We start from the raw sequence: 22,419 nt of genomic DNA on the forward strand, positions 1-22,419 counted from the left end.
GTGTAAAGTATCATTTTTACAGTTTGCTGAATGAACAGTAGAGTGAGCCGGTGAGGAAGGGGGGGGTAGAGAAGGTTGCAGAAAGGTAAAGTTAACAGACAGGGTTGTCTTCGTCCAGGCTGTCCACAATGAACAGTGCTTGTTTTATTCCTCAGTTGGCAACGCTGGAAGAGGGTCTGTGTTTCTCCTCTTTCACTTTATCCATCCATCTAATCTCCCCATTCACAGTTCACTCCCTCTCTCTGTTGCAGGGCATACCAGGACCTCCTGGGGAAGCGGGAGCTGCAGGTTACCCTGGCAGGCAGGTGCAGTGAAAAATACAAAAATATGCTTCCAGTCCCTCCATCGATCCCCTGAGATTCTCCATTGCTCTGCTGAGAGCTCCGCAGAGAATGCAATAATGATAGCTGCATGATTCACACTGCGTTTTGAATTAAAGTGCCAATATTATGCCTTCAGGGTTTTGACCTTTACTTCAATGAGTGTTTGTGCATGTTGTGTTAAAGGTCTGCCAAAGTCCAAAGAGTTGTCTTTTCCTGCAGAAAATGCCTCTCCTGAAAAGCCTCTTTTACAGTCTTGGCATTCCTTTACATTTCTTAAAGCATCTATGTCACCAAGTAGCATGTCCGCCTTCATACAGTTTTACTGAGAGGTTACACAATTATTTAGATCTGCATGAAATATGAACTCGGCATTGTGAACTTCCTGATTTAATCTTATTCGGTGCTATCGGCCGGTTCTTCCTGATTTAACATCTGTATTGACTTTAAACTTCCAACTCAAATCGTCTAGAATCAATGCCTTTGTTATCATGGCTTTTTTTATTTTGTTTTGTTTTTGCTGAAAGAAGGTGCATGAAATTGCCGACATGCATTCTAAGCGCAAAACAATGAGTCAGCTGAAAATCAGATCAGACAAGACTTTTTTTCGGGAAACTAAATGAGCTGCAATGGAGCATTTTAGAAGCTGGAGTGCTCCATTGTACAAATAATCAGAATTTTGTACATTACAGGATGGAAACCTGTTCTAGAAAACCCCCCAAGTTAAAATAACAAACCTGTAAACAAACCTGCAAATACGGGAACTTTAAATGTTAAACTAATTGCTGTTTCCACTGAATTGGAAATGCAGCTTGCTATGAAATACATGAATCAATGAAATTTGTTTCCTGACGTTTTTCATGTGTGAAATCTAAAGTATAAAACCTGTTTTCTTTTAGCTGTCAGTCAGGCTTGCTGTATCTATTATCAGGCCGCTGTCGGACCGTCGTGTCTGTTGTGTTTAGGTTCGCCTCACATGTGCTTGAGCTTGTGTGCGCTGTGACAATAAGAGCTCCTCACCAGAGTCTTTGCTTTGTTGCAGGGCTCGGCCGGGCCACAAGGTAACCCAGGTCCTAAAGGTGTCCGCGTAAGTACAAGTAGCTCTCTGCTCTCATTCCTCCCTCTTTCACTCGGCTGCATGGGATTGAACACTTCATTTCCTGAAAGGATTAGGACAGTGTCAGGCCTCTCACCTTCAGAGACGCTGCTCGGGATCTGAGTAGAATTCCTGTCATGCAATCTGACAGGGACATGCTGCCTGATGGGGAGAATGTTTTCGGGGGGTCTAGTCCTGGTTCTGGGTTGCCTCTGTGAAGGCCGACTGTTTCTCCTTACTATGGCTCAGTCCCTCATCAAGTAGGAATGCCCCCACACACACACACACACACACACACACACACACACACACACACACACACACAACAGGAGAATGGAGGGAAGAGAAGTGGATGGAAGACAAACAGATGGGAGCGTATGAAAGTATGAAAGCACAGGGAATGAGGTCAAATGAGCTAGTGAGACAAGGGACTTAAGTGGAGCGGTGCAGCGCATAGAAAGAAGAGAGCTGGGATTACTGTGTCAGACTGAAGGAGGCATTGTGAACGAGAGCCACAGAGACTCGAGAGCGAGGCTGAGACAGGGGGGCTGCACAGATGACTCATACATGCCGTCTTATAGCAACTGATAAAAACCAATCATGTCCAAAATGACAGCTGCAGGAAATTGTGTGTTGTCTTTACAAAAAAAAAAAAAAGGCCTAACTTTTCTCTGTTGTATCTGATATTCCCGTGACTATTTCATATGTATATTTAACCTGTGGTGCATGCACAGCACATTACAATATGTAGGAAGTCTCGTCCTTAAGCAGTCAGCAAGTACCAGAACAATGGGAACAACTCCAATGTAAAACAACTACTAAGATAGATTTAGCTTCAATTACACATTTTAAGTGTGTGTGTGTGTGTGAACAGAAATAGCTCAGCAGTCCAGCCTGTGGGGGTTTGTGGTATCGTTTTAGTGTTTTGTGGTAATGTTCAGGCATTATGTGTTGTCATATAATGTGTTGTTAATTTGCAGGGTTTCATTGGGCTTCCTGGTGTTGCTGGGCCATTTGGACTGGAGGGGGAGAAAGTGAGTAATGATTATTAAGCACTCACCTATTCTTCATGCTGGGTTTTATTCCTATTCTCAACTATCTTTAATAAATCCCCCCCCACACACACACTCTCCTTTGTCTTATATTTATCACATCACTGGTTTGTTGCCAAATTCCATCAGATTTGTTGGCTTCGCACAGATCAACATTTCACTGTCAGCTCGATTTATGACTACCACTTACAGATGTATGTGAGAGACTCATTTATTTATTACTTATTTACTAGAGAATTGTTTGTTTTATATTTCATTTTTTGAGGCAAAAGTAATATTGTTATGTAAAACTTGCATTTACAGCCTAAAAAGTATTAGGTAACAGAAGAAAATTGGGCAAAATGTAGCATTTTCACTCATTAATATGTGAGTTCTTCCTCGATTCTTCTGATTCCAGACTGAAGACCTCTAAGCTCTGAAGCTGCGTATCAGCTTGGCTCAATATGATGACACATTTATTGAATACTGGCCTAACCAACACTCTTCTATAACCTCTCAAGGTGTCTAAGTTTTAGTGTAGTGGCTAAAACACACATCACCCCTCTGGGACACGACACGCTACTGCAACCACAGTTATTCATCCTGCTTTTTCTCTTCTTCTAGGGAATTCCTGGTCCTGTAGGAAAACCTGGCCCCAAAGGAAGACACGTAATAATGAATCAATTGTGATTAATGGAAATAGTTCATAAATGCTTCTAAGACAAACATTTTTTTATAGATCTTTGCCATCTGTCAATAATATGGGGATCATCTGCAGCCATCATTATCTGCGTTATTTCATCGTAAAAACCAGGATTGTAAAAGCCTATGAAAAGCTTTCCATCGAGTCCTTTTGAAAAGCTCTACGCGATTCAAATCGAGATTAATTTGTATTCTGCATCTGTTTTAAATGTGCTGATGCAGCATAACACCGAGAGCCAATGGTTAAATGGTCCGGAGAGAGAAAAGTGGAAGAGGAATAACTCTCTCCGAGGGATTAACACTATTTAAGATGCGGCAAATCACTCTGGAAACGTTTGATGGCATGTACCGAGACTAAGATAAAGAAAATCAGGCAGTTTAAGATAGAGACGGATGGAATGTCTCGGTTGGGCTCTCACACTGTGAAAAGTTAATGTTCTAAAAACAAAATCTTAGCTGTGTTAAAGTTGCCAAATGGGCAGACGGCCCAGTGCCTGTTTTATCTGAAGGGGTTGTTTTTTCTGGCGCACGAAACTGGATCAAAGTCTGCTGCCCAGGGGCGGTTGTATTCCACGAGCTCGCCGCACACCGGCTAATTTAGCTTTATTAAATTAGCGTTGTTTTCACTCTATGTCAGTGCGAATTTCGATCAACAGCTCGGACAAACTGCATCTTGCATACTGATGCATAACTACTGGATAATATGTAGAGCAGGAAATGCGGATAAAGTTACAAGGAAATCAGAAAAGGAGATCGTACAAAACAAACTGATCCATTGTCGCTTTGACTCTTAAATTGAATGTAGGTGTTCTTCCATTGCAGGGTGTGGTGGGCGGTGTAGGGGAGAGGGGGCCTCCTGGTCCTGATGGAAATGAGGTGAGATGTTTTCAGGTTTATTTCCTTTGTCTTATCATATTTTATTCTTCTGCCTCCTTGGATCTCCCTGCATGTCCCATGTCCTCTCCCATCAAACAACTGTATTGATCAACTCAAAATATCCAGTTGTGCAGTTTTCACAAGGAAATGCATGAATTGGTCTGAAGGTTTTTCTTTAGTGGACAATTACTCTTATTACTGGGCTGCCTCGCTTCATTGAGTTGCATGAATATGATGAGATGCAGGAAGCTGCAGCTGAAGGAAACACAGTCCCACGTACAGTTGTTCCAAAGTAGCCTCAGCAAAGAGAACCGCCTGATACTGTAAGTGTCCTGTCCTGTGTACTTAGGATGTTGCTGTGATGTTTCACAGGGGCCTGTTGGTGGGATTGGCATCAGCGGCTTTCCAGGTCTAAGGGTGAGTATCAGTTATTATTTTTATTATTGTGTTGTATTTTCCCTCGCTTCCATGTCCATCTTTCGTTCTGCTAGTCTGTCCGTACTTATTCAATTGCGGTTCGGATGATTGATAGCAGGATGTGCTGGGTTTTTTGATGGAGGATGAGTGGGAATTTCCAATGCCAGCTATTTTTCGCTGAGAGTTGAGCCAGGGTGTTGTGTGTGTGTGATTGGCTGTATTGTATTTTTCATTGTTAGATATTCTCACTGCTGAAATTCCTTGACTACCAAGGGCTGAGTGTACGTAGTTCATGCACTTTTAGAGTTTGGCTGTCGGGGGAGGCCTCTAGTAATCCACTGGCACTTAATTGAATAGAATAAAAATAGGAACCATTGTGGCTGCATGTTATTTGCGAACTCCAGGGGCATGACACTAGAATGGCACAAAGTATAATGCATATTTCCGCCAAGGTTAAAGAAAGTGATCAAATATTCCTGGATCCACTTTGTCCAGCTCAGCACCAACATTTTGTAAAAAGGAGTTCTTTCCTGGCCGATGTCCCAAATCCATGTGCGTTAAGAGAAACCAACAAACAATCGGACAGGGATGCAAACAGAAACTCCTCGGTGGACATAAAGAAAAACTAAAAGTTAAAAACAGTTGATGATTTGCAGCTGAGAGGTTTAAAGGAAGAGGAAGAATCCAATCACAAGTTGATGTCCCACATGCATCGGAAGGCAGATGTTCAGAGAGCAGAGGTCGGACGTTACAGCAAAAAACGTCACATGGCTCCAGCTCCATTACGTCATATTTCTCCTATTTTCTATTAAGTGAAATTGCTAACAGCAAAGTAACGTCATTGGAACTGTCTCAGTTGCAGACTTTACATTTTACATCAACAGCAGGAGGGATCTGTCTTATTACTGCAGTGAGGAAATAAGTCTGTCACAGGCCTAATAGAGAGCCTGGTGTCTTTCTGTTGTGTGGATCTCGAGCTGTTAAAGTTCAAAGAGGCTGTTTTTAAACCAAAAGACCGACAAACGTATTCGACACCTTTTCCCTTGTCATCAATCCAAGCTTGGTTTCCATTGGTGTGCCGTCCTCACAGCATGGAGGTGGTGGGGGGGATTTATTGAGGTGTTGGAGGGGTCACCGGGTGGCACCAGACACATCTGGATGGATACGAGCTTCTTTCACCTCACCTCAGCTACTGGCTGTAAGTCAGATTTACTACTGACAGGAAACATCCTGACACAAGTTTTTATTGTTGAAGTTTGAACTTAAACATGGTCGTCATCACAGAGAAGGGCGACATCACTACATCGCCTGTATATCAATAAAACATTTTTATTTGTTGCAGACCAACACGACTATAACACTAATTTTATATCATGGATTATGATGCAGAATTTTCCACTGAAAGCTGGTAAAGATTTCTGGGGACGTGACACAGATGTTCACGCACGATTGGTTTTCACACTATTGACAATGGCAGAGATTCGAACCAGACTTTGCACCAGTGGTGACGCAAACTAAAAAATATTTTTTTCTGAAGCAGGTAGAAACATGAAATGAAAACCATTTGTATGATTAAGCTTCAGGGGTTTTATTGGAAATTATTGCCTTTGCCTTGGAAACTGGATATGGCACGAAAAAATAAGCAATTTTCCCATTTTCCATTTTGGTTGAAATTTTGTATTAACTGATTTTCATATTGTTAAGCACAAAAGCAGTGATTTGTGGTTTACGTCTATTGTGATGATTTAAGTTTTAAAGACGTAGACGCTTTAAAACTAAAGTGTCTACGTCTGTTTTTCCGACATTAGAAACGCTGCTGGTCCTGTTTCAGTTTAAGAATCTCCGGGGTTGCATTTTAGTTGGGATGGACAAACTAAGATTTTGGAAACTATGATGTTAGTACGCACATTGACTTTCACGTGGGGTCCTTTCAGTCCTGACTCGACTTCCAGCGGTGAATACAAAGCCTCGCTAACACTTCCCTTCAGGGTTCTGTTGATCGATGGATTTATTGACTGTCCAAATAGCTTTGAGTGGCAGAGGACTTATTGGCAATGTGATATGTCCCAATACATTAAGGTGGGGTTGTGGATTTGCGTGTGACCACAAGGCGCCAGTGGCACAAAGTCTGGTTCAAGTCCTGCTCCATGTTGGTACCTGGAGCAGGAAACCAGTCCCTCTGCAGTGGGTGGCCTCCTCCTGACTTGCAGTGGGATAGGCAGAGAGAGTTGTATGTTGGATTTGAGAAAATATAGCAGGTTATGTGTGACTCATGCGTTTTCTCACCTAATTGTATATTATATTCTATCAGAGGGGAATAAATCAATTACCAATCATGAAATCTGATGCAGTAGTTACTTTATTAACATTAATTGGTGGTGAGTAGTCGTACCACAGAGCCCAAAATACTCCTTAATCCAGTCTTTGATGTGGATCATATGCAGTTGGTTTTCCAGCTGACTGCTTTTGACAGACGATCTCACTAAGAACTTTAATTTGACATCTAAATCTCATTTTCACTTCCCGGTGTCAATCTCGCCCCCGTGGCTTCAGTTGAAAGGCACATTACACAAAGTTAGTTTAACTTTAGTTCAGTAATCAGCCGGGGAGCAGCAAGTGTTCGCTCTGGTATGCACTTGATGTCTTTGCCAGTGTGCGGCTGAATGAAAAACCCAAAGGTGAGGCCGAGAGGGAAATGGTTTGAAACTCTGTTCTCTGTGTGTTACTGGTTTAATTATGATATTAATAAAGCAGTAATTAATACTAAATAGTAGAAGTAACATTTACAACAGTAAATACTGTACTTTCCCCATTGGCATGTTACAATAAAGTACGTTATATCTTATATGATTCACCAGATGCTTGATCAGTTTGTCTGAAGCTACAGCGGATGTAAAAACACCGTGTGCAATGCAACGATCTGGTTTTTGTCAAGTCTTTAATTACTTGTCGTCCCGTGTTCCAAGGTGAAAATGTTTTCGGAGGATCTGTAACCGTCAGTGCCTTGTCAGAGCTCGGAAGGAAAAGCTCTGTTGATGTATCAAGTCACTCAGGCGAAGGTTTTTTTTTCCTCCTCCAGTATGTCGCTGTTGCTGTGATCTCTGCCGAAAGCTTGTTTTGATGGAGCACGTGTTATTTCTGCACATGTTTTACTTCCGCAGAGCACGAGACTTTTTCTCCACGTGAGAAAGCGCAGTGTTTGAACGTTGCAATATCTCAATCCTCACTAAAATGTGTCTCGTGCAGGAGAGCCAACAATAACAAAGGGAACGGTTGTCATTTTGACGTCAGCCCGTGCGTTGAGTGAGGTTGAGTCGTGTATTTTTCTGCGTCTGCATGTTTGCAAGGCTCTGGTCCGGTTCCAGTAATGTCCATTTCGTCATCAGAGGGTGTGCGTGCAGCTCAGTGCGCATATCTACGTATCCTGACATTACAAAGCATTACAAAGCCAGGCCTAACTCGGACAGCTCGTGCTTCATCAACAACGACTGCTAGAAAAATGGCCTGCGGAGTTTTTATAGCCTGCTGGATAAGCTTGACCTCTGCCAGCGCTGCAGCTTTTCCTCAGAATGGATGTTTCCAATGCAGCTTCATTTGCTCGTTACAAGGGAGTAAATGAAATAATTCAAAACAAACTGCTTTGTCTAAAAGGCCAGTAAAATCAGTTACAGTTGATACATGTATGTGAACTCGCCAACAGAGGGACAGTGGTTATCTAACCTTTGGAACAAGCCACAGCTTAAACCTGCTTCATGTGGGGGGGGGGTGCGCACATCACAGGTGCGTTCTGGTACTTAAACAATCAGCACTACACCATTGTGTCCATATCCTGCTGCATTTCTACAGAGGAACTGCAACATCAAACACGGTCCTTACAGGTTCCAGATGGACTCTGAGCTCAAACCACATGTCCTTGATGACGTGACGTGAAGCCGTGTTCTCTCACTCGCCTCCCGCTCACGCTTTTTCTGTGTTCTTGGAGAGAGAGCGAAGGTTTGAGTGTGGATAGAAAAATTTTCAGCATATGGCCTCTTTCTGCTGAGAAGTGAGTTAAGAAGTTAAAAGGTTCTTAATTAGTGTTGCATGTGTTTTCACTATTTTAGCACATGGCGCTGGTCAGAGGCTTGGAGCAGGTTTCTTCCTTACTTCTATACCATGTAAGAATTGTTGTAAAGTGAGGTATATTATATCTCGTTGACTTGTGTTCTTACATTATCCAAAATGTTTCTATCAAGTTAAACCCGAAGAAATCCCCAGTTTTATTCAAGGTACAAGGACGTTTGTTATGAATAGAGCTTAATACATGAACATAATTTGCGTTTAAACCTTTGGAAAGAGGAAAAACTTGCCTGGTTTCATAGAAATACTTTTACCACAATATAATAATGAATCCAAACATATGAACCCAGTTACATTGATTTGTTACTAAAAGACTAAAAAGTCTTAAAACCTTTGGACACCAGTGTTTGTATTTGTAAATCTCTGCCTCTGACATCGTCCTGACAGTCACACTGACAGCCACCCAGTCAGCTGCCAGCAAACTGCCTGTCCGCTTGTAAAGGCTAGTGTTTCCATCCAGCCACACGCTCTGGCTGTTCCCACCTTGCCTCCATCAATTAGAGCGGATGTTGTGAGCAGGGCCGAGTGCAGACCCACACAAAACAAAGAGGAGACTCTGTCCGCGCCGCTCTGACTAGAAGGAATGCTCTGTGATGGAAACCGGCAGATATTGCCATGAAGAGATCGGAACGTTTTTGAGAGTGAGAAATGCCGCTCAGTGTCAGGCATCAACCCCTGTGCCAGGATCACCAGCATCAGTTGTGGGTTTGTGTCTTTGTGATGCATAAATTCCATTGTGTGCCTCCTTCTCTCCACAGGGGGGCTCAGGGCCTGAGGGACCACGAGGGCTGCCTGGTATGATGGGACCTCAGGTAGGACAGACGGCGGCTACTGCAAAAGTTTAGAAAGTTTACTTTACAGCACTCTTGGAATCTGTTGAGTATAAAGTCTACTATAAAGTATCCGGGGACAAACTAAAGGAAGAGAAACCAAACTGTGTCAGTGACCTGCAGAAGATCTTCAAGGCTCCTTCAAGTGTATTGAACTCTATCAGAGGAATAAACCTGCTTTCTCACAGAGGACATTTTGAAGTGTTTTGCTGATGCTGCTAGGAAACATTTTGAAACATCACAACAAAATCTCCCAATCAGAATCAGAATCAGAATTCTTTTTATTGCCAAGTATATTTACATATACAGGAAATTGCCTTGGTGTGGTTGGTGCCTTTGGACATAACAACAAATCGGACATAAAACAACAATATATACAGAAAAAACAATAGGCACGTGCGGTGCTAAGGTGCTAACAATGGTGTTAATATACCTAGAGGAGCCCTACAGTCACCTGCAGGCTCATGAGAAACCTCCCCAGAAGATGTCAGGACCTCTTAAAGGACATAAAGACCCAACAGAGGATTTGTAGAACCTCCTCAATGGTCACTACAACTTTAGTAAGGATGTTAAAACCTTGTCAATGACCCCATAGAACCTCAAAAAGACACCTAGGATGCCATGGGGTCCCTATGACGTCTAGACCTCCTATAGGACCCAACAAATCTTTTGTAATTACTAAAACCTAATAAATTTAAAATTACTGCTCATAGAATCCCCCCCCCTTTGTTATTTCTCTTTCACTCACTCACTCTTCTGCTTCTCCTCCCTCCTCTATATCGGTGGCAGGGCCCAGCAGGACGAGCCGGCCTGCCTGGATTGAAAGGTGATAAGGTGATCTAAATATTTATATTATTGCAGTGTATTTTTTTTGATATAACCTGTCAGTAGCCCAAGTTGTCTGTTGTTGTTTTCGTGTCATTTATAGCAGCCTGACTATTGGCAGCATCTCGTTATAACACCTTACAAGAGTTGCTAGTTTATGGATATAGTGTTCACTGGAAATACTGCCTATCTATGTTTTATGTGTAGTTGTGTTATGATCACTGTAGCAGGGCAGTGTTGTGTTATATCTCTGAATAATACTGTGAAATTCAGGATGAAGTTGGACAAAGGGGCGAGCCAGGAGAGATGGGTTACCAAGGTGACAAGGTGAGCACCCTGTCACACAAACATACTTTTAAAGGAAATGCATTTGGGAACATTATTTGCACGGAGATGTAACTTGCATATTCGATTATATACGATTAATAACTCACTCGACAATACTGTTGCAACAAAGGAACATTTGTTATTTTTCAGTCTTGATTAAACCTGTAAATCGTTTCCTTACGGCTTTGAAAAATAATTGCACTGTAGCAGAATTTTAACAGAGCATTTGTTTTTGCTAAATCAAGAAAACACGAGCATTTCCACAAATCTGCATTCTCTGTGTGTCTGACTAAATGCAGATGTCGATTCCTTACTCACTTGAGGTCACCACAAAATGCTTGTCCCATGTCAATATGGGCAGGTGTGTGTTCAGACATGGACTCAATTACACGCTACTGGCTGCTAGCAAACACACAAAGTTGCACAAAGATCCTGAGAGGGAGTTTTGTGTTTGTGTTTTCAGGGAGCTGCTGGTTCACCTGGTCCTGCCGGGCCAAAAGGGAAACCAGGACCATCGGTATGTCCGTGTGAGTGTGTATGTGTCTGTGCAGCTTTTATAGACAAACAGCGCACCACAATGAAATCTGGACCCTATTTGTGTCAGCTTGTAAACTGAAGTCAGTTCGGTCTCGGCACATCGGCTTAATCGTGCACTTGTTGGGTAGTGAGCTCCGACGAGGGAAGAAAGAAGTGGAATAAAACTTTTGAACATCTACTTGTCAGTGGAAGCAAAACAAATATAAAACACTTTAAACTCCCTGAGTGCATCATAAACAAGTCCAGATGCTTTTCTGTTCCAGACGTTTCTGTACACGTTACCACAGTTCTCCAGTCAGCAGAATAACCAGCTTGTTAATGTTTGCCCTGTGTCATGTTAAGAGGAAGAGGGAAAGGATTTACTGCGGTTGTGTGAAATATTTAATAGCAAAGTAGATCATATCCAAAGGTTTGCAAATGCATATAAAATATACTCACACTTTAAGGCAGAGTAGGAGATAGAAAGTAGAACATAAGCTGGAAAAAAATATCTTATATATGTTTTCTTCGTTTGTTCTTTTGTGAACAGGGTAAAATTGGTGAGCTTGGGGGACAAGGACCAGCTGGGCCTCCAGGACCAGAGGTAAGAGGACATCAGAGTATTTATATTCAGTATGTCCTTCACCTGGTTGTGTCAGGAGCAGGACATGATCAGGGGACAGGGACAATGTTTGGTGTTTGAAAGTCTAATGCAGAGAAACACTTGGTTATTACATAAGGTGGATGATTGTGATGATAACAACTTATTCCAGTTATCTACAGTCCAGACAACTTTACTCAAAGTCAACTCTCAAAGGTACAGGACGGGAATCTGTCTCTATTTCCAGGATAATAAACTTGATTTGTTATATTTTCTATATTTTGGAGATTTTTGTGGCAAAATACTGAAATGGAAAAAGGAGCATAATTGCCAAAAAGACAAAATTGAAATTCAAAAGTTTTAAGTAATTAAGCGAGACTGCCCAAACACAGACGCAGCTATAAAACACAGTTAACCTGCTTCTTCTTTTACCAGCTCCAGAACAGAATCTCTTCTTTCACATCTCAAACTCGAATGAGTGAACAACAATGACAAGTAGTGACTGTGATGATTCCTCCTTTTCACTCTGAGAAAAAAGAAGAAATCCCTTCATATGATATATATAACACACAATGTGCATTACAAGACCTTTTGTCATTACATTGGCTGAGCGCAGCCTTTTACTTTAAAAGTTCCTGAGGTTTCATCGTTGAGCTGTTATAACAAGACGGATCTCAGAACATCAAATTATTTCAGTATGTATGTTCAGTATTCATACTATGTGAACTATGTACTAATGATACGAGGGACTCCAGTGCAGCTGTAAAGTTTGAGCCCTGTTAAATTGTTGATAGTTGAATTTTACTTCACAATACAAAAAAAAATACTTAAGAAAGGGAAGCGAATGGAAATTTTCTTCAGGGACTCTGACGTCTAGTTAAACTTCTCATACTTCACTGGCACAATTTGATTGTGGGCAACAGAGGCACTAATCAAGTTGCCTCTCCTTCCCTGGAGCTTGATCGTGTCCATGTGTTGCATCAGAAACCACCGTCCCTCGCGCTTCCTGCTCTGGCATCCCCCCTTGCAGCATGCCTGAACTCTGGATGTAGAATAACTCACCTTGTGTCAGTGAGGTCATTGTTGATGCTGCACAGTGTGTAAAGTATCAAACACTCCGCAACACGACCACAGGTCACACAGGACGCGCACCCGGCAGGCATCTTTCTGCTGAAATGAGCGATTGTTTCATGGAAAGTTTGCCTGAAGGTGTTCAGCTTTTATCACCTCAGCAGCAATCCATCACTATCTTCACTGTCTGATACAGATTTATGTGCAGGACGCTGCCTCCAGTGGTTTCCACAGAGGGATTATTGTAGCACATCAACACACAAACAGGCTGTCTTTTTATTCTGGCCACATTTTTAATGCAGTATAATCCTGCCCCTCCTGTAATGCACACAGAGTTGCAGTGAGTTGATTTTATCTGGGATCAAGCTCAGCAAATTACTCAAATGACTCATGACAGGTGAAATAATTTCATAATCCGTACTAATGTCTCTCCTCCTCCTCTTCTGCCAGGGGTTTCCTGGGGACATCGGAGTACCAGGGCCCAACGGTCCACCTGGACCAAAGGTACCCTTCAAAACAGTGTCTCACTCTCTCACCCTCCGTTCATCTGTTCCGTTCATCCAAAGTAATGCACACACTCGGTTGTGTTTCAGGGTTTGCAGGGAGCCAGAGGGCCACAAGGTCCGCCGGGGCCAAAAGGAACAGAGGTGAGACGATTCACCTGGATTCTAACTCATCCGCTCCGTTCTTACCTCACTTGTACGGAAAGTGGAAAATGTGGCTCATCCAGAGATTTCCATTGGAATCATTAGTGTAACATCTCATTCAGCATCTACAGTGTTTGTATCTCAGTTCTGCCATATCTCTCGGGGCATGTTCCACTGGGTGATTCACCTTTGGGTGCTTATGAAAACAAAGCTGAAACGTTTCCATCTCCTCCAGAAAAGACACAGGATTCTTAGGAAGGTGTAAAAACACACACACATTCATACCATTGACCTCTCAGCCACTCAGAGGTGTAGTGTCGGCTCATCTCACACACGTTTTGTTGTGGAAATACAAAACTACAGAGACGAAGCTGTTTGAGGAGTTTGAGAAAATTAGTAACAAAGTGCATTTACTCCAGTTGCCTCCACATTTAAATTGATAAACTGAAAACAATTAGTGAGACGGCCAAATAAGTTTTTAAAGGATTACATCTATCAGACAGCTGAAGTTAATATTGTATCCCTGGTTTTAGAAGCTGTAGGAGACTTCAGTAAATCAGTTTTATTACCTCAGCCTTTCCTCATGGGGATCGTAAACATCCTGATATTTAACTAGTTATTCAAACAATTGATTATATCACTTTCCGTGCAGGGTTTTTGTTTTTAGATACTTAGCTGGATTTAGTATTAATAATATAGATTCAGACTTATTTGATATTTAAATGTCAAATAAAATGTGGTTTAAAAAAGGTCCCTGGCCAGAAACGAGCCGTGATCACTGAGGTTCTATGGTTCAACGTGTATCTTATGACCTTTTGACTTTTGTCACCGAACGAGCAAAGACATGACCAGTCCCAGATGGAGCTGTTGGTACAGTCGTGCATGTGAAGCTCTGTTAATCACAAGACAGTTCCTCAGTTGGATGGGGGGGGGGACAGTCCCCACACTCAAGCCTGTGCACTGTTGAAAGCACTTAGGTCAGGTGGCTGTTGTGACTGGACTTTGGAGCAATGGATGACTTTAACTTGACACTTTAACTTCCCGTGGCAAATGATGGACAAACTGGACTTTGCACAATCCAGTCTCTAGTGTTTACTCACAACTTATTGCACAATACTTCCCCTGGTGCTTATAGTATTCATTTGATTTTATTTCCTATTTTTATATTGTTTATATTTATACTTGCACAAATGCACCAGGGCAATAAAACCAGATTCTGATTCCTGTTGCCCAAAACCACATCAACTGCATCTTTAATGGGTCTAGAATCAATAATGCTATTAAATGTAAATAGATTTTTGTTTTCTTATCTGTAAATTGTCTGGTAGTCGTAGTGAGGCCGTATATACTCAGTGTATTAGTATATATAACTGTTCTGTGTCCTGCAGGGGGATGAAGGACCACTCGGCCCACCCGGCAGCGCCGGCCCAACTGTAAGAACTCCCATGCTAACACACTGTAGACACACAAACACACACATACACACTTTACCTTATTGCATGTGGTGTCAGTGATAGTTCACCTGGAGGTTGTGTCAGGAAGCAGCTGGATGAGATAAACCCATTATGAGATTTACTGTGTTTTGATCATAACTGTGTGTGTGTGTGTGTGTGTGTGTGTGTGTGTGTGTGTGTGTGTGTGTGTGTGTGTGTGTGTGTGTGTGTGTGTGTGTGTGTGTGTGTGTGTGTGTGTGTGTGTGTGTCTCTTTTCAGGGGAGACCTGGGAGGAAAGGCTACATCGGGGAACCTGGACCTGACGGATTAGAGGTGAGTAACTTAGATCCTCGTTTGTTGCAGATGAACTAGTTTCACACCGTTGTTCTTTGTATCTTCTTTTCTGTACTTGCTGCAACACATAGATGTTTAGAAATGACTTCCTGTTTATGTCGCCTGTTACCTCATGTCTTTCTACCACGGTGACAGTTTTATGGCTTCTACTGTCTGTTTAATTATGTAACTGTCACATTGTTTTGCTTCAACAAACCATAATATGCCATATCTGTTCCTCTATCTATGGGCTATATTTAGCACGTGCACCCACCACAAATACAGCTGCATGATCATGTTATCAGCGTGTTTCAAGATTTAATGATTCTAAATTATGGTCTGTGGTCTGGTCCTTGCCACTGTCTCCGTGTTTGGGAGCCGCTTAGACGTGCTCCGTCGTGAACATGCTTTTAATTAGAGGAGAAAAAAATGATTTCTTCCAGGAGCATCATCATAAACCACAATGAGAATCAACACAAAGCTTTTCAGAGTCCCATACTGTGTGTGTGTGTGTGTGTGGGCCCTTTTCAACGTGTAATGCCAGTAGTATGAGGCAGGATTGCAAACAGAGATTTCTTTAATTACAGGAAACTAACCAACGCACTGTTTGATGTGTTCTGCTTTCAGGGAGAGAAAGGAGACTTGGGAAACGTCGGAAAAATCGGATCACAAGTAAGTTGCCCTTTACTTTCTAATGATGTGATTATCCCCCCGCAGGACGGCTGGTGATTAGCAATCTTTCATTAAATCCTCCTGCAAATGTTAGGGTGGTGCCTCAGTTTAAGTCTTTATTACCTTCAATTGTCCTTGAATCCCGTTTAGTAGTTTTCCATTAACATTACATCGTGATAATCGTGCAGTGCTTCTGCAGTGGACTCCTCGGGTGCGGAGGAAGTTTCGGGGGAACTTTCTGATGTCTTGGCGTTTTCCTGACCCACTTTCTTTAAGTGTTGAGAGAGATGTTGATGCTCCATCATCACCGAACAGGGTTTTAATCATGAAATTGGCCGAACAGCACAAGCAGAGATCCTCCATGGAAGTGACCTCATTTGGGTTGCACACACGCCGCTGTCCAAGAATCATACTGTTCATGTTATCGAACTGGAGCAGGAAACGGGGATCCAAAAAGATGTTGCCCTTTGCACATAAAGAGACTTTGCAACACATGTTCAGACTAACAACAAAATCACAGATTAACATGTGTGTCTTTCATTATTTTGCTTGCTTCGCTGCCTGTTTATACGCAACATGGATCCTTGAGAGAAATGTCAGGACATGTCTCCCCCCTTTTGTAAAATCCTTCAAACGGACACAACTCCGAGCTCCGAGCATCCAAAGTATGTCCGTCTTTCCCTGGAGGCCTCGTAATGTTAATATTTGCATTCTGTGCATAGTCGAGGCAACAGAGTGTGGGCCGCGTTGGGCCGCGTTGGGCCGTGTTGCTGCAGCGCACATATGAGAAGGATTAAGGAGTTACTGACAAGACGGAGCTTTGAAGCCGCGGCGCTGCGCACAGAAAAATCCTCCACAACATATGGAGGCTCTAATGAATGCCATTACATCACTCTCCCGATAGATTAGAAACTCCAGAGAAAGTCTGCCGGGTCGATACGAGGAGGCCCGAGGCCGGCTGTCACCCCGAGGCCGGCTGCCATAAACAGTTTAAAGAGACATTTTACTGGAGGGTTTTACAGTGTGATGTGTTTTAAGCCAATTTAGAACGAGCTGCCGTGTTCCATTTTTAAGTCACCTCCCGCTCCACGAGTAATAAAACATCTGTCGCTCGTCAGTTACCGAAGGCAGCCACAGGTGTTCTTTGAAATATGGTTCACGTGATGAACGGCGCGCTTTGATTCTCATGTCAGTGACTCATTTGAACTTCAACATGTGCATGAGAAAGAGACATGTACGAGGGTGAACCCCCAGTTCTCCAGACAGTGTGTGACTCGGGCTGTATTTCTTCCTGAGCTGTTAAGTTAACGGTCGTAGCCGAACATCTGTAACCCAAGCTGTGCCCGAGAAACCGGAGCACCTTCACAGCGGTCCTGTAAAAACTCTGATGTCACGGCCCTGTCACATGAAAACCCTGTTTAAAACCATTTCCTCCAGTTAAACGATGCAGGGTACCACAGTGTCCCACTCCACGTCCCAATTAAGGGATTTGAGGTCAATTTGGAGCCGCTGTTCCCATGGCTGCAGGCTGCGTTCCCTCACAGACACTCACAGGCGACTAATCCGCTGCTTTACTCGCATCCAACAGGATAATGGCCTTTAGGTGATGATGCATGAATAACACGTTTGAGGCTCTCGGCCTTTTTAGCTGAGCTCAGGAGAAGCAAATGGAACAAAATCTCTTTGGGTTTATTCTAGTGGTGTGTGTTGTGCTCACTTTGTAAAGCAGTAACTTTTCTCTTTAAGTGTCTTTCTTTATGTTCTTTTTAAGCGTTTAAATAACTGACACCTCTGTCTAATATTTGCATGATAAGAATGAAGACCAAGGAAAAAGGATCAGGTGTGAATTTAGTGTTTTATCTTATTTTTTAGATTATTTGGACACCACACCCTGATTTCTCATTTCATTTTCATTTATTTGTTTATTTGAGTGCGACAATGCTCATTAATCAACAGCACAATGACTGTTCACGAGCCAGAGTTAGCTCAACAGGCTAATTTCCATCTGTTGTCCATGGCCAGTTTTTAAAATGGCAACCTAAAATTTTAAGTCAACACAAACAAACAATATATACAGACCTCACTCCCCTAATGTTTAACATCACTCACGTTACATGCAGGTTCCTCCACTTTGTCTCAACTAAGGAGCAGAATATACTATGTGTACTGGATAATGTTTGAGTTTACCAGTCATAACTGAGAGAAATAAAATAATCTACAAAATATATCTAATTTTACACTCTAATCTGCAATTGTACAGTCATATGAATATATTATTATGATAATACTGAACATTCAATTGAGTTCGGATGCTCTGTAAACAGCAGGGACTCTACTTTCAGGAGTTGTGTATGTGTGCAGACTTCAGGACGTTGTGTCCAGTTACACATACACAAACATAACTTGACCAGGATAACCGATAATCTTCACAAGTTTAATTTTACTTGTTAAACAAACCAAAGCATGATGAAGGGGGTTTGAAGATGTCCACTTGCCCTTTCTGGTGCAATGTCCACCCAGCGACCCATTAGGCTGCTGGTCTGGAGTCCAGTGGAGACGTTGGCACTCGTCCACACCGCAGCTCCCGTCCCAGACAGCTGATCTGGAAGTGGTTAAACTCCCCTGATAACTCCCATATTCACATTAGCTTGTGTTCTGACCATGATGACTCCATGTCTAAGAAGTGTGTGTGTCTCTTTTGGCGCCGGCGGTATTCAGTTACCGTGTGGCTGTGAAATGAGGACGCCCACAATGACTCCTCATCGGTGCTGTTGGGCACGAGCAAAGCTTGTTATTGCTCCTAGTCAGACAATATCGTTTTCCACTCAACTCATAAAAGCTTTTCAAAGCAGTTGTTCTTTTGGTTCTTGTAGTTTTTAGTTGAACGGTCCTTGAATATCAATTCCATATGGGTTATGAAAACAGGTTTCTAATCAGTAACAGCGTGCATCTGCATTTCTGTTTTCTTTGTCTCACCCTTAACTTGGAATTGATAAATAAATAAAAATCCTTTGAAACGCAAAACAGGTTTTTTTAGTTATGAAAATTAAGAAGAAACCCTCTGTTTTAAGCTATTAAAATTGGACTGTCAGTAAACCAAATTTTTAAAATTGAATCAAACTTCGAACTCCTTGGAATCGAGGAGTCAACTTTCAGGTTTCTCCTCAGCTCCTCCGTCTTTCCTACGTAAGCACTTCATTGTAATCTATGACCTCCTGCATTCCAGGTGTCGCAACCGGTTTGAGAATAATCCTCAGATGACTGAAGATCAGCTCCTCACGCTGACATACTTTCTCCTCATGTGTTTGTGTTGAATACGATTTCTCCCCATCCTCTCGTCTCCTCTCCAGGGTCCGGCAGGCCTGATTGGAATAGCTGGTGTGATGGGAGTTCCTGGTGAAAAGGTAACAAGTGTGTTTCTCTGTCATTAGGCCGTCAGTCAGCATCAGCCCGCTTACTCGGCGGCGGCGGACCCCTGTAATTAGGGCCGTGCTAAGCAGCCCTGGCTCGAGGCCCCTGAGAGCCGAGAACACAAGCTTAGATAAACACTCAACACTCTCACATCCAAATCAATTAGAACATTGTTCAAGCCGTGTCACCGTTACTGCCCCTGTCTCCGTGTTCTGCTCGACGGAAAAGTTTTACAAGCAGCTCTGCAGCCGTCCTGCTTCAGGGAAATGATTTTACAACATCAATCTGGATGTTGAATGAATATGTGGCACAAATATTTGTGTGTGCCATGAGGTTAAATCGAGATAAGACTGAAATCCACCCTTAGAGAATAATCAAGCTAAACTGGGGGGAAATAGTCAGAAACCTCAGTATCATTTTAGTTTCTTAGTTTCTTCAATATTTTGAAATTAATCTTGGCCATAACTCTTTGAGAATGTGTCCACTCATTCTAAATCTTTCTGAAGCTGCCAAGTGCAATATTGATTTGTGCCAGTGGGCACGACCTGTCTGATTAAAGCTCAAGATGCATTAGAGCACTTCTACTCACTGGTGACATCTTGTGCTGTAAAGTGAACACACACAGGTTTTCATCCACATCAGTTGAAGGGGAGACACTATGGATGAAATGCTACATACAACACATGTCATGATGAAACATATGTTACTGGCTGTATTACATGTAAACCCTCAAAGTAAATACATATTGTTGGTTCTACGATCACGTTTTACTGTATTATTAATGTATTATTATTTTTCAGGCCTAGATTCTTCTTATAATTGTCAAGTCATTATGATTTCATCATTTTGAATCTTTTGTTACTTATATAAATATATAAATATTTTAACGATGTAGTGTATATCTTTATCTCTCTTATAGTTATAGTTTCACAACCTCTCCCACTCTGATATCACAGACTCCATAACATCCCCCACATCTCCACTTTCTAAATATTCCCAGGGTTTTCTACTCAAACTCTTTATCTGCCACGTTTAGCAACTACACAGAAATATGAAACAGGGGAAGTTCAGACTTGCTGACACAGTTTAAAAGATAAATCAAAACATATCTTTTCAATATTGCGTCCAACAAACAGCTGACAATTTAAATCTGTGTTCATTATATTTTTACAAAGGACATTTACTGTGCTGGTGCTATTTTTAAAAAGGTACCAAGCACATACATAAACTCTCCTTTGTGTATGTTTCAAACCTGTTTTTCTTCTGAATCATGAAGGATTTAATGCTCCTTTTAGTTTGAATGGTGCAATATAAATAAAGTTTATTAATTGGTTATTGACAGACCTCCAAAAATCACCGTTCCCTCCCTCTGTCTCAAACTCTTCCCCCTCCTATCCAGAAGCCCCCTGTGTGTCAGAACATGTTCCTGTAATGGGAAGCTCGTTCTCCACCTCCTCCTGATTCAGTCTGTCAGCACCAGCCATACCCTGACAGCTCACAAATTCCTTTCACATTATATATATATTTAATTTTTGAAACCACCCCCTAATTTAGACGAGTTTTCCAATACAGCGCCTGAAAACTATTCGCGTCTACGAGGAGGGCAGCTAGACGTGAAGACGTACTTGTACAGTCATGAAAGTTACACAATTCATGGAGGATTAGAGCATCTCTGAGTGTTCCTGGGGTTAGAGAGGCAGGTTTACAGCTCACCCGGGGTTTACCTCTGCTTTTAACACGGCGTGCACAGAGCCACGAATTGGGTTTCAAAGTACCTGCTGGCTTTAAACTGCACTCAACCAGCTGTCACGCTTCACCTTCTGAAAAGAAGAAGCCGCTCTCCAGTTTCTCTTTATTAGGGAAACTGTACGTGAAGCTGTGTTAAGGTTTCAGGTCATAGTTTAATGATCCGCTCGCTCTTCTTCTGTTGTGCTGTTTTTCCCCAGGGCGACCGAGGACCAGCTGGGCCGACGGGTCCATTCGGGGAGACGGGGACACGGGTAAGAAAGCTCAGTCACTCAGGGACGCACTGCAGAGTTCTGCCTCTCGTCTGAGAGTCGGCCGACCCTACACTCGTCCTGTATATAGTGAGGAAGGCTTTTCCAGGAAGTCAGCAAAGCTTCAACCGCTTACGAGGAGCTTTGGATACATGGTTCAGTAAACGAATGTCTGAGGATGATGAATTTAAAACCAAAACACTGAGTACATTTGGCTGTAATTTCTTTGGCTGATGCTACTTCATTTCATGGGAATGAAAGCAGAGTCACTTAAGCACCTAAAGGGTTCCAGACTTCTCAGTCATGTAGAGACAAATCTTTGTCAAAGTAGTTTTTCCACAGTTACTTTGGTGATAGGGATGAAAAATAATCTCGATTCACCAGATCCAGTACGTGACTTGACCTGTTAAACTGAGGGTTGGAAACTTTTTATTTTGGTTTTTCCGATTGCCACGAAATATAGAAAAAAGCTGCTGTCTCTAAACAACACAACCTTGATTCGGTTCAAATGAAATGATTGGCCAGCGTACCTGTCTGACACTTACCGACCTGTCTGCCTGCACTCACCCTGCTCGTGCTCTCACTGCACATGACCTGAGTCGTGAAGCCGGAGAGACGTACACCACTGAGGCATTATTACCAACCCTAGCTTTAAAAGATGGGGATGTGATAAAAAAAGAAAAGGCCTGAAATCCCTGTTTCTGTCTGTTGAGCGATGTCATAACATCGAGCCCATAGATTGAGGCTGGCCCTTCTCCCTCTCGGTCCTGGGGCCCTGGATTAAGTCCATTTCGGTGGCTCCGGGCCCTGGTCCTGACCTCGCTGGGTGGCAGACTGGCTAATGGGCCAACCGGCTGGCTGGAGGAGACAATGACTAATTCTAATGGCTGATGATTGAGGCATTGCTGTGTGTGTTTGAGAGGGAGTGTAGTGACTCATGTGAGGAGTTCTGGTGATTTGTGTGGAACAGAGTTTGGAGGAGTGACAGTTCAATATAAAGACTTTGCTTCATTCCTCATCACAACGATCATCCCACGACGTTCTGTTTCCGTTTGAAGACGATTCGCGGGGATTAATGTTTCTGGCAAATCTCGGCCACTTTTGCCGTCACCGATTTTCTTTGTTATCGTGGTTTTTATTCTCTAATAGATTATTACAGGAAGAGAGGAGGTGGTGGGGAGAGCTGTGATGATTT

The 22,419-nt window shown here is 42.5% G+C and overlaps 1 protein-coding gene across 1 annotated transcript in view; it reads left to right on the forward strand.

The window, feature by feature from the left end:
- Positions 1-22,419, forward strand: part of LOC118120799 (collagen alpha-1(XXIV) chain) — an 80,362-nt gene that overhangs the window by 28,863 nt on the left and 29,080 nt on the right. The window contains exons 9-26 of the mRNA XM_035176104.2: positions 252-305; positions 1,363-1,407; positions 2,397-2,450; positions 3,072-3,116; positions 3,972-4,025; positions 4,398-4,442; positions 9,320-9,373; positions 10,181-10,225; positions 10,490-10,543; positions 11,007-11,060; positions 11,610-11,663; positions 13,182-13,235; positions 13,325-13,378; positions 14,767-14,811; positions 15,091-15,144; positions 15,772-15,816; positions 19,167-19,220; positions 21,174-21,227. Of these exons, the coding sequence (XP_035031995.2) occupies positions 252-305; positions 1,363-1,407; positions 2,397-2,450; positions 3,072-3,116; positions 3,972-4,025; positions 4,398-4,442; positions 9,320-9,373; positions 10,181-10,225; positions 10,490-10,543; positions 11,007-11,060; positions 11,610-11,663; positions 13,182-13,235; positions 13,325-13,378; positions 14,767-14,811; positions 15,091-15,144; positions 15,772-15,816; positions 19,167-19,220; positions 21,174-21,227 (918 nt within the window). The remainder of the gene's footprint in view (positions 1-251; positions 306-1,362; positions 1,408-2,396; positions 2,451-3,071; positions 3,117-3,971; positions 4,026-4,397; positions 4,443-9,319; positions 9,374-10,180; positions 10,226-10,489; positions 10,544-11,006; positions 11,061-11,609; positions 11,664-13,181; positions 13,236-13,324; positions 13,379-14,766; positions 14,812-15,090; positions 15,145-15,771; positions 15,817-19,166; positions 19,221-21,173; positions 21,228-22,419) is intronic.

This window comes from Hippoglossus stenolepis, chromosome 14 (genome assembly GCF_022539355.2).
Source record: "Hippoglossus stenolepis isolate QCI-W04-F060 chromosome 14, HSTE1.2, whole genome shotgun sequence".
NCBI lineage: Eukaryota > Metazoa > Chordata > Actinopteri > Pleuronectiformes > Pleuronectidae > Hippoglossus > Hippoglossus stenolepis.